Below are 13,158 nucleotides of genomic sequence, written 5' to 3' on the forward strand. Positions count from 1 at the left end.
TCATCCTCTGTCATCCCCTTCTCCTCCTAACCCCAATCCCTCCCAGCATCAGAGTTTTTTCCAATGAGTCAACTCTTCCCATGAGGTGGCCAAAGTACTGGAGTCTCAGCTTCAGCATCAGTCTTTCCAATGAACACCCAGGACTGATTTCCTTTAGGATGGACTGACTGGATCTCCTTGCAGTCCAAGGGACTCTCAAGAGTCTTCTCCAACACCACAGTGCAAAAGCATCAATTCTTCGGCGCTCAGCTTTCTTCACAGTCCAACTCTCACACCCATACATGACCCTTGGAAAAACCATAGGCTTGACTAGACGGACCTTTGTTGGTAAAGTAATATCTCTGCTTTTTAATATGTTATTTAGGTTGCTCATAATTTCCTAGTAAGAGGCAGTAAACAGTAATAAAAGTTCATCCCTGGAATCAGGGCAACCTCATGGTTATCATCAAAACTCTAAATGCAGAAATGAAATATATACCACATTGCTCTCCATAAGCCTCAGAGGAGAGTCATCTAACAAGAATTTCCTTGGAAAATCACCCATACTGTCCACCAGGGAGCTCTGTCTTAGCTCAGTGCCAGGCTGAGGGAAGGCCCACATTTGTCTTTTGAATAAACAAATTAATAAACACTGCGGCTTTTAAGAGATGTATCCTAAAAAATTACCAGTGGGTTCGTTTTTCTGTGAGACTTCTCAGACATGGCAAAAGTGCCAATCTAAAGAATCAATAGTGCCAATCAGAAAAGAATTTGGCCCCTCAGATATTTTATTTAGGTAATACTCTCTTATCAGTGCCATAAAACAAGTTCACATTCTAGAAACTAAAATAGCACAGCTAGGGGACACATGTACACCAGTGGCTGATTCATGTCAATATATGGCAAAAACCACAATATTGTAAAGTAATTAGCCTCCAATTAAAATAAATAAATTTTTAAAAAATAGCACAGTCTAGCCCATAAAGCCCAAGTTCTCAAGCATATAATGTAGAGCCTAATTTTGTTGGTCTATGAAAATCTGGATTCATTATGACTCTTCTAAATCAGACTGTTCATATTTGTAAATACCTTAAAACTTCACTACTTGATTTATGACCTATGCTGAACTCTAGAAATATTATCAATTCCGTGCACTCAATGTGATGTGCTAACAGACTGCCATTTTTATAGAAATCAAAAACTTAATAACTTGACTCTTACTTGCATCCCCCCAACCCCGACACAGAGTTCATATGTGGTCAAGGAGGCTTTGTGAACTCCCCAGCAGTTGTGCTTTATAGTCAGCATAAATTAATAAAAATAAAACCTAGGACTATTTTTTTAAAGCAGCATTACTGTTAAAGCAATACATATTTAAGAGTTACAAAGAAAAGTAAAATAAGAAATTGACCTACACACCCATAATTCATTCACATATTATCACCAGAGATATTTCCTCCCAACCTTTTCCATTTGTTTTCAAATAACGGCTCTCACAGGAGGAAAGAACAGCCCATCCTATACCAGACTGAGGTCAATTATGTTAGGAGATGAGGTTCACATTGAAGATACCCAGTAAAATCTGTCAAGTTACCAAGACTGTGGATCACGCCACAATCAAAACCAAATTCACTCGCTCTGTTCCCCTGCCCTGGCCCCTTCGACCTATTCCTTTATTGTCCATCTTAGCTAAGGGAGGTAAAACTGGAAACAGGCTAGGTTCCGCAGATCATCAAATATGCCTTCAAATCTTGACTCTGCCAATTACAAGCTGCATGATCTTGGGCAAGTGACTGACCTGAGTCCTCATTTCCTAATTTATAACATGGGAGATATTAATACCTGCTTCATAGTTATTGAGAGGATTAAATAATCTGCTATGTCTAAAATGTCTGGTACAATGCCTGAAATGAAGAGATTTTATACTGATCAAAAGGAAAACTGAGGTGTCTAAAAATCATCAAAAAATCTTCAGCCACAAGTTCTCTAACTTTTTCAATCAATCCCTATTTTATTGTTACAGTGACTATTGGGCAGTTACTGTAAATATAAAGATTAGACTAGGAAAAAAGCAGTCTATCAATATATTTTAAGTGAAAAGTACACTAATGCCTATGTAGTTATGATTAAGCCAAATGTGAACAATTTAATAATAACACCTGTTACTCCAACAACCCCTCCACAACCCTTGCATTAATTTCTCCACACCTATCAGCACACACTATTGTCAACCCGCAATGCGGGAGACCTGGGTTCGATCCCTGGGTTGGGAAGATCCCCTGGAGAAGGAAATGGCAACCCACTCCAGTACTCTTGCCAAGAAAATTCCATGGATGGAGGAGCCTGGTGGGCTACAGCCCATGGAGTCACAGAGTCAGACACGACTGAACGACTTCACTTTATCAGCACACACATGCTGTTAATTCAGCCAATTTAAAAAACAAACACTCTCTTGATCCCATTCCCCCTTGTAGCTACGACCCCATTTCTTCCTTTCCCTTTAGAGCCAAACTCAAGACTTGCCCATACACGGCCTCCAATCTCTCTCCTCCGTCTCCTTCACATCCACTCCACTCAGGCTTTATCCACCAATGACTCCACGTCGCCAACTCAGCAAAGGATCAGTTCTCATTCTAACGCGATGTGTACCCAGCATCCACCTTTTTTCACTGGATCCAGGTCACCATTCTCCTGGGTTTCCCTTTGGTAGGGAAATCTCCTCGATATTCCTCAACCTCTAAACCTTAGCAACGCCCAAGAGCTCCTTCCTCAGATTTTCTCTTTATGCTCTGCATTCACTGCCTTTGTGAGCTCATCTGATCTCATGTTACAGAAACATCCCAACGAACTTTTTGGCCAACTCAATAGTATCCACATACTGAGGACTCTCCAATTTATACCTTCACCTGACCTCTCCCCTGAATTCCACCCATCTATATCTAACTGCTTACTTGACTCTCCACCTGGCTCCTGGCTATCTAAAAGCTCTCCCAAACTCACAAGCCCCAGACTGGGCTCCTCACATGATCCCCTAATATCTGTTCCACTCACACTGATCCCGTCGATTTCCTAGTTGCTCAGACCAAACCCTGGAGACATCCTTGACTTGACTTTCACCTCTGACATTCAATTTATAACAAATCCTTATTGCCCCTACCTTTGAAACACTGATATAACTGGAACTTCTTTTCATCAACTCTACTGCCACCCATTCTAAACCACTACCAACTCCCATCCGTCACAAAGAGCCTGGTCCACAGAACTTCCCGTTATTCTGAATGCACAGCTCTTCAGCTTGGAGTATAAATCACACACACACAGGCACTAAGTCTTTTCCCAATAATGTGTAAACACATTAATAATTGAAATAACAATTTTAAAATGCTTTAACTATTTTACAATGATGTTTATAAATATGGATGTCAAACAGCATAGAAAGCTATTCCAAATTAAATTTTCCTGAACAAGTAGCTCTCGCCAATTTATACAGAACAACCATTTGCTATGAATTAGTCATTACTTTAATTATATTTGAAGTTTTACCACCTTCAAATATTTACATTATTTATATGATTTACTAGTAATGACAAGCTGCCTAGTTATTATTAGCAAGAATTCAGTCAATTCTCTGTCATCACTTCCTAAGACAGTAAATAAACGATATACAAATTTGAAAATCTGGACGATTTAGGCAGGACAAAATAGAATCCAGATACCAACTGTAAGACTGTAGTTACTTACACTGTGCACTCCTAGAGCCTTCCAGACTGCGAAGCTGATCACACCGACCCCACACCAGGCATAAAGTGAGCCCCAGCCCAGGGCTCGCAAGGCCAGGGAAGACCCGCTCTCTGGTAAGGCAGCTGTGGCCATACTTCCCTGCAATGAAGACAGAAAGGCTGAGGTAAAAATCATCACTTTCAAAGAACAAATATTTGGAGAGCGTTTGCAATTAACGACTCTCTGGTAAGCACCATGATAACTAGAACACTGGACCAAAACAAGTTCAAATTCCAGCTCTGCTACTTAACAACTGCATAACTTAAATCACAATTTCTCTGAAAAACATCTGAGTGTGCAAGGCACTGTGCCAGAAGCCAGGCTAGGTACACAGAGCAACTTCTTTCTGACCAAACACTTCGGTCCTGCGGTGGGACTGGGGGACACAGCCACCGAGAAGTTATGACTGAAATGGAAACGGCAACAGCACAACATGTATGAACAGGCCATTATGGACCCAGAGGAAGAGGCCACCCGACCCACTCGCAGCAAAGGGACGCTCTACTGAATGTGGTTAGCCGCTCTTCCACATCTCCTGGTTTATGAATAAGCTGCACAAGTGGTATTCACACACTAAATGTTTCTTTTCACTACTGATACTAATGATTAAATTAGACTGATCAGAAGGACCAAAGCCACATTTTTCCTTATACCGTTAAATGACCATGAATCCTATTTCTAAATGAGATTAATTTTTTATAAGATTGCAGGACTGCAATCTCCCAGGGATCCTGTATTTCCAAATACTACGTAACAGTTAATAATTATATATGAAAAGAAAAGTGAAAAGTGTTAGCTGCTTAGTTGTCTCTGACTCTTTGTGACTTCGTGGACTATAGCTCGCCATACTCCTCTGTCCGTGGAATTCTCCAGGCAAGAATGCTGGAATGGGTTGCCATTCCCTTCTCTAGGGGATCTTGCTGACTCAGGGGTCGAACCCAGGTCTCTTGCACTGCATCAGATTCTTTGCCATCTGAGCTACCAGGAAAGCCCCGATAATTATATATAGCTTTATATATATATATATATATATATATATATATATAGGCAGGCAGATATATGTATGAATGGCTTATATTGCTCCCTTACTATATGACAAGCACTGTTTAAAGCATTTTGCATGTATTAATTCACTCAGCCTCACTCTGTGAGACAGGTACTATGATCCTCCTTTCACTAAAGACCAAACTAAGGCAGAGAGAGATTAAATAACTTTTTCAAGGCTTCACAACTTATAAAAGCTAGAGCACTTCAACAGTCTGGCTTTATAGACTAACAGGAATTTGCCATTCAGTCATTTCTCAGTTCTGATTCTAAATACAACACAACACAAAATGTAAATGAAAGTATCTTTTTAAGTGGAAACAAATCCACAGTGTAAATTAGAATAAAAACTATCATTACTTAGGGTAATTCAAATATTCACACTGCTGAAATAGACAAAGGTGTGATAATACTTATGGTTCTACTTGAAACCAACTATGGGGCAGTCACTTATTCCCACAGTTTGAACTGAATATGAAATATAATTTATCCTTTGCAAAAATCTTAAAGGAAACTGTAGAATTTAGGAAATCTTAAGAATTTATTATTTTTCTCCATGGGCCTGTCTGCTAAAACACATTAAACATCAACAAACAAAAATAAAAATTTTAACTTCCTCAAAAGCTGAATCTTACTTTTTTCTGATTATATAATCACTGAGGAAAATTTGGTATGTATAAAAAATAGGATGAATTAAAAAAAACTTCCATCTTATTATCCAGTAAACCATGGTAAATAATTTGACATTTTAAAAACAACTTAACACCACTAAAATGTTTTTAATCTTCAACTTTCATCTTCTCACAGTGTCAAGAACTCAAATATTTTTAAAGGTTACACTGCACTGACATCATAATTTACTTAGCCATTTGTTATTAATATATACTAGCTTCAGGTTTTTATATTAATTTTTTTGTATTAAAAACTTCCTTGTGCCTAAACACTTATCCACATTTCTGATAAAGTCCTTGGGGAAAATTCCTCAAAACAGAATTACTAACTGGAGGAACCATGAATATTTTATAAGCTGATAGACATACAAAGTGTTTTTCAAAAGGTTTTACTAAGTTACAATGCTGTTTTATGAGGACCATTTCAAGCTAGCCAGCATCAGATGGTCTCAGGTAAACTAAAAACACAAAGAAGAAACCTCTGAAATTTACATTAGACTATTTATATTTCTATTGTTACTGAGAATGTGTATTTGTCCAAGTTATGAGCCAACGTTTATGCCTTTTAATTGCATATTCATGTTATATACTTAGAGTCTTCTAATTTGTATATTCTTTCTGTATTAATGTACTCTGAAGCCCTATCACATGTACTGTAATATTCCCTTAGCTTGTTTGTTTATTTATGATGGGCTCTTACTTTCTTGACCAAGGACGGAACCCACACCCCCTGCAGTGGAGGCGCAGTCTCAACCACTGGACTCTCAGGGAAGTCCCAGGTTAATCTTTTTGCTTGTTTGTTTTTGGTCAAGGATACATTCTAAAGATTTTAAGCTACCTGCCCTCATCCAAGTCACAGTCATTTCTCTTTCCTTCTAGCTATACTTTTGTTTAAAAACTTCTTTACCCCTAGCTTTTTCGTTCATCTGATATTTACTTTAGTCCTGTTGGAAGCTGATAACTAAAGGGAGTTCACTTCCCCCAACAGTTTAGCAACTGCCCCAACACCATTCTATGAATTAATCCTTCTCCTCTCAAACTTTTTTGAGAAAATTATATACAGAGGTTTCTAAGCTAATTTCATACTATGAATCTTATACCAGAATCACATAGATCTAATTACAGAATCAGAAAAAGTCTGAATATTCAGGAAGTGTTTACATCATACACATTCAGTTCAGTTCAGTTCAGTCGCTCAGTCATGTCCGACTCTTTGCAACCCCATGAATCGCAGCACGCCAGGCCTCCCTGTCCATCACCAACTCCTGGAGTTCACTCAGACTCACGTCCATCGAGTCGGTGATGCCATCCAGCCGTCTCATCCTTGGTCGTCCCCTTCTGCCCCAAGTCCCTCCCAGCATCAGAGTCTTTTCCAATGAGTCAACTCTTCGCATGAGGTGGCCAAAGTACTGGAGTTTCAGCTTTAGCATCATTCCTTCCAAAGAAATCCCAGGGCTGATGTCCTTCAGAATGGACTGGTTGGATCTCCTTGCAGTCCAGGGGATTCTCAAGAGTCTTCTCCAACATCACAATTCAAAAGCATCAATTCTTCGGCGCTCAGCCTTCTTCACAGTCCAACTTTCACATCCATACATGACCACAGGAAAAACGACAGCCTTGACTAGACGGACCTTAGTCAGCAAAGTAATGTCTCTGCTTTTGAATATACTATCTAGGTTGGTCATAACTTTTCTTCCAAGGAGTAAGCGTCTTTTAATTTCATGGCTGCAATGATTTTGGAGCCCCCAAAAATAAAGTCTGACACTGTTTCCACTTTATCAATTATTTCTTAAGTTTTTACCTATTCATTCTTCCAGAAAAACCCTAGAACATTTTGTCAAGAGTCCTTCCAACTCCCACTCACCCCATTCATTGACATTTTCATTAGAATAACATCAAACATTAGTTAACTGATAAGAGAAAATCTGTAATATCCTGTCTTTCATCTGGAAATATATTTTCATTTACTCAAGTCTTTTTTTTTTCTTTTTTAGAAAATTGTCTTTATATTGCTCAACCCATTTATTTTTTATTCAACCCATTCTTAATAAAGGTTTTGTATTTTTTTTAGGCATGTATTTGTGATTGAGAATACTATTCACAGTACATAGAAATATTTTGTTTATCTGTATCCCCACACCTAAAACCTAACAGATCCTATCTAAAGGCATACTTTTTGCAGAAATAGTCTGGTCCCGACCAGATTCTCAAGAGATTTCCGTTAGCCATTTTCTATGATGAAAACTACTCTCTTATTTTATTCCTTTTCTCAGGCTGCTATAATTTCAGTGGTTCCCTAGACACTACAGACCTCACATAAATACACCAACTTCTAACTGGCTTATTTCCATCCAGAAGCAGTATCATTAACCAAATATTATTACACCAGGCTCAGTTTAGGTGCTCTGGCTTAAGTTTTATTTTTGAAACTTAAATTAAAAATTTCATATTTCCCTGAGGACAAATACTATATGTTATAGATATACATAAATCCATGTTTTGCTAAGTAAAAAAGGTAACAATGGGTTATAAATACAACCCTTAATAACACAGCAATACTTCCAACAAAATCTTAAGTTTGCTAAACTTTCAGATTTTTTTTTAAAAAAGGTACATGCTGTATTTGTCTATCAGTCTCAGAAATTGACTGTGAGGGAAGTGAGTTATTATCAGCTACTGTCTATATATTCTAAAACTAATTTTAGTCAAAATGATGTTAAAAACTGATTTGTTCTTAAGTTTTAAAAAGTCTAGTCATCAAGCTTTATCCACTGGAGTTATATGTCACATGGCCTTTATACAGCCTGCTCAAAGTTTTAAAAATGAACACTCACGGACTGACAGCAGCAAAGACTGACTTGCCAAACAATAATGTTGCTCTTTAGATATAACTACACATGCATAAATCAAAGCTGTATTTTTCTTCAGCACATTGTTTATTCTTTTCATTTAAATTAAAATGAAGGCGTGTGTGCATGGAAGTTGATCTTAGCAAATCACAATGCAGTTATGATACTTAAAATCTAAAACAGAAGAACTGCTTTCCATTATTTTGTATTTATAATACCTCTTATGCTTAAATACATGGTGCCTTTTATATTCTATGTATTCTTAGGAAGATTTAATCTATTATTCACAGGTACAGAAACTATCAAAACAAATTGTTCAGTTTGTCAGAAAGTCAACTGCTTCCCTAAGAATAAGGTTCATGTTTTCAATTTTTTTCTTTTTCAGTTTAATCTTGGGATAAATCTGATATAAATCAAATTCTGATATTTAAAAAGAATGTTCAATCTAGCTATTTCCCCCACACAGCATTCTTAGCTGATGTATTTTGCTATATTCTTTACATTATAGAAAGAGCTGTGTTGCATTATACCAAAGTAAAGATTTGTTCTTATAATTTCTCAGAAGTTATAGCTGTATCAGAAAGATGACTCACCCTTTCTGTCTGTTCATTTCCTAAATGGGTCTTGAAATAATTCAGTTATTTGAAGAATATTTAACTTCCAAAAGAGGATGTGCTCAAATTTCCTGGTCTCAGGATCCATTTATACTTGGATCCCAAAGATTTCTGATTATGTGAATTAAAATAACCATCCTACAAAACATTTAGCACAAAAAGAAGCAATGTTTTACATTTTTGCTAATCTTTTAAATGTCTGGTTTAACAAAAGAGCTTTATTTTCATACATGCATCTATATTCCATCCGTTGCAACATTTTTTGGTTGGAGTATACAAATACTCAAGACAGTAAAGAATCAGCCTGCAATGCAGGAGACCCAGGTTCAATCCTCAGGTTGGGAAGATCCCCTGGAGAAGGGAATGGCTACCCTCCTCCAATCTTCTTGCCTGGAGAATTCCATGGACAGAGGAGCTTGGCGGGGTACAGTCCATGGGGTCACAAACAATCAGACACAATTGAGCGACTAACACTTTCACTTTTTTTTTTAACTACAAATAAAATCCTCACACAGGTATGTGGTCGGAAAAAGGAGTATTTTAATAGCCTCCCTTCTTTGATATATACCCAAACTCAACAAATAGTTTCTTTAAAATGATCTGCAATATGGAATAAAAAATCGTATCAATAAATTGTACTTTGCTACACTAAAATCCATTGGTCTATTTTGCATTTTGAATGGAACTTTCATCCATGCATCATGATCACTCAGAAAATACTGACTTGCCAAAAGAAGTTATCTTTCAAATGCCTGACATCATTTATTAAATATTAAAATCACATCATTAATATCACTACCAATCTCAGAAAAAAGCTTCAGGTGTTTAAGCAGCTGGCAAGCTCACAATGGCAGACATAAGTTTTCTAAATTCAATTTTTACCTATAAAGGGTGGAATTTTATTATCGGCGACACATACTAACAATTGCTTGCTTGAAAAGGTTCATTTTGTTCATTTTGAAGAAAATGTCTACATACTTCTAAATGACTATAGTTTGTCAGTTGCTCTTTCAAGTGAAAACAATATATCATGAAAAAAAAAGTGGCTAGTTTAGACTGTAACTCAATCACACAAGTGGTTTATCTTGAGAAAAACATTAAAAAAAAAAAAGAAAAACATATTACTTTGGTAGAACGCAAAGTGCTTTATGTGTACTTCCCATTTCTTCACACAGACTTCACAAAGAGGTTATGTTCAGGGCCAAGATATTAAAAATAATTTTACTGCTTCAACAAGGATATTCTTCTGCAAAGATGGCATTAACCACAGGTGCGCGTAGAAGAAGACCACAATGCCTGCTAGCAGGCCTGGGGCCACTGCCTCAACTACAGCACGACACAGCACTTTTGTGCGTTACTGCTTCTGTACCACTAGCGCAAGTGTCTTAGCAGGATCACCATAGTAACTGACTTTACAGACCCCCCAAAGGGTCTCAAGAATCCCCAGGTTTCTGTGGGCCTCAGGTTGAAAATCACTGTGTTAGATCACAAACGCCATATGTGGAATCAAATCTTAGAACTGCAAAATAGAATGCAAAGTTGTGAACGTGTGTTGTTTTTTTGTTTTTTTTTTGAGAGAGAATTGCTAGCTTTCATCAGATTCTCAAAAGATCTGTGAACCAAAGGTTATCATGTTAACTTGGATTTAGAAATCAACCAAAACTCCACTATTAAAGCATCACTATCACTCAGGTTTCACTGATTTCTGCCTCAAGATACATATTTCTGCTCTGAAAATATTCTGTAACATAGGGAGGAAATGACCATGAAGTTCTTAACAGTGATTCGGAAAACTCCCTATGAACCCTGAATATATTCAGAGGGGAAACCAAATGCACTTTAATGTGGTCTCCCACCATTCTTAAGGCTTAAATATAATTGTAAGATTATTAAAGATAAATACAAGTCAAAAAGGAAATCAACTGGTTTATGATTTTTCACATAACACTTTTTCCAAAGAAAATATCAAATTGTAATTATATTGATACTTGTGTGATTAGTTATATAACATTTGTCTCCCACACCAGACCTAGCTTCCTGAGGGGCACATGTTCTGTTCATTTTTGTATCTCTTACACCTAGCTAGCACAGTGCCTGCACATAAAAGATCCTAAATAAACATTTATTTTATTTATTAAACATTTAAATTATTTATTGAAGAAATAAGTTAATAGATAAATAAACCATAAGATGTAGGTAGGGTAGAGACAGGACAATGCAGAAAAACCACCACAATGGGAAGAAAATTACTCAACTTGTCCATGACAGGCGACTGCTCAAACTTGCTCATGGAATTAGGATTTTCTGCCCTCAGTTGGTTATGCTCATTCAACCAAAATTTATTGAACACCTACTATGAGCTAAGGGCTTCCCTGGTGGCTCAGTGGTAAAGAATCCACCTGCCAACACAGAAGTGGGTTCGATCCGTGGGCGGGGCAGATCTGTGAAGGAAGAAATGGCAATGCACTCTAGTATTCTTGCCTGGGAAATCCAATAGATAGAGGAGCCTGATGGGCTATAGTCCACGGGGTGGCAAAAGAGTTGCACACAACTTACGTGACTAAACAACCACTCCGTGCCAGACAATTTTCTAGGGAGCGGGGCTGCTGTACTGCACAAACATGCATGGTTTCCAGGTTCAAAAAGCTGGCCTGTGTTTTTCATCTATACTAAGATGCACTATATTTCAACATTTTAACATCTCTGAGCCAGAAATGGCTACTGCAGTGCTCTCAAGAATTTAATTGGCGCTTTTGTGTGTGTGCTACATACAATATGGGGCCTCTTACAACTGAGAATAATTTACCTAGGTTGAGATTTAATGTCATGTTGTGAATAGGAAATGTATTGGACGAGCTTTCAAAGTCTTGTTCTGCTAACAGTTTAAAAAGCACATAATTACTTCTTTAAATGAAAATAAAGACAGTTGATTAATTGTACCCTTTTGAATCTCAAAGTCCACACTGGTTTACTTCTTAGAGTAATAGGAAAGGCCATCAACACTTTCTATTCAAAACAGCTGCCACTGATTTATAAACAGTAATTGTGCTACCAACGGATTTCTATGTCACAAACCTTATTGAACCACTCAGGACTTTTCTTTTTAGCCAAAGACAATGTTGTGGCAAATCCAGCTAGCATTCCTGCTGCAGCAACAGAACCAAGGAAAATTCCACCTGTCAAGAGTTTGGGAGGAAGGAAATAGAGGGTGGGGAGAAGGAAGAAAAAACAAAAAACCTGAAGTTAAAAAGATGGACACAAATAAGTTTCAGATACTATTTAAAAATCAATTTGGAAATTCGAGAAAACGATAGCTAAGAAGCTCCTGGCAAAGGTAAATGATGGCGGCTGTGAAACCTGCGTGGCCGCACGACCTCTGGTTCCTGAGGCCATTCCAGTGTAAGTGTCCCAAGAGCACAGAATAGGCACAGGTCTCCTTTCTCCCGGGGACGAAAAAAGAGACACTGGGAGTTAGAAAGGGGAGGGGAGGTGCCGGGGGGAGACAGAGAGAAACTGCAGAGGGAACAAGGTAAACGCAGCCTATACAGAACAGCTCGCGGGACCAGTCCACTGGACTCAGGGCACTCAAACCAAGGTCTACCTCGGCAGCGTGTGCGTGGGGACGCCCGATCCAGCGCAGGCTAGAGCCCCGGGTGACCCTGACCTGACACCCGCACCTCGCCACACCACACCTTTAACCAGGAAAAGCCGGTCATCGGCAGACACCGAGGCCTCCGGCCGAGAGGACGGTCCAGCAGTCCCCGCGTCCCCCGCCTCCATGTTTCTGAGCCTTCGGTACTGCGTCCGGAGCCAACTGGACCCGGGTGGAAACGAGGGAGAGTGAAGAGAAAGGTTCCGCTGCCACCTCCCTCTGTGCAACCCGAATATCCGTCCGAAGAACGACCTCTGCATGCAAACCTTCTCTGCTGCCCTCGGGGCCCGGGCGGAGAAGATGCTGTGGCTTGCACCCTGGGGAACAGTGTCTTCCACGACTGTCTAACCCGGGAGGATCATTTGCCCGCTCCAAGGTGATGATCGCTGCGCTTCAATACCATACCTACTTGAAACACTGCTCTGCTCTGACTCTAGGAGGCAGTGAGGGGTCGTAGATGGCGCCAGGAACTTAGCCTGGTTAGAGACCCCGCAGCTCGGTTTCCCGATCGGCTTCACACGGTGTCCAGGGAGTTGGCTTAGTCTTTCCTCCGTACTTTGCTGGGAAAT

At 38.9% G+C, this 13,158-nt stretch overlaps 1 protein-coding gene across 2 annotated transcripts in view; it reads right to left on the reverse strand.

The window, feature by feature from the left end:
- TMEM242 (transmembrane protein 242) overlaps positions 1-12,738 on the reverse strand; it is a 43,377-nt gene extending 30,639 nt beyond the window's left edge. For both annotated transcript variants that reach the window (XR_011145824.1, XM_068985193.1), the window contains exons 1-3: positions 12,630-12,738; positions 12,013-12,113; positions 3,721-3,858 (exon numbers count right to left, since the gene is read on the reverse strand). Coding sequence is in view for 1 of the 2 variants with exons in the window: in XM_068985193.1 (XP_068841294.1) it covers positions 3,721-3,858; positions 12,013-12,113; positions 12,630-12,717 (327 nt within the window). In the remaining variant the exon portion in view is untranslated. The remainder of the gene's footprint in view (positions 1-3,720; positions 3,859-12,012; positions 12,114-12,629) is intronic.
- Positions 12,739-13,158: the final 420 nt, after the last annotated feature.

This window comes from Capricornis sumatraensis, chromosome 13 (assembly GCF_032405125.1).
Source record: "Capricornis sumatraensis isolate serow.1 chromosome 13, serow.2, whole genome shotgun sequence".
Taxonomy (NCBI): Eukaryota; Metazoa; Chordata; class Mammalia; order Artiodactyla; family Bovidae; genus Capricornis; species Capricornis sumatraensis.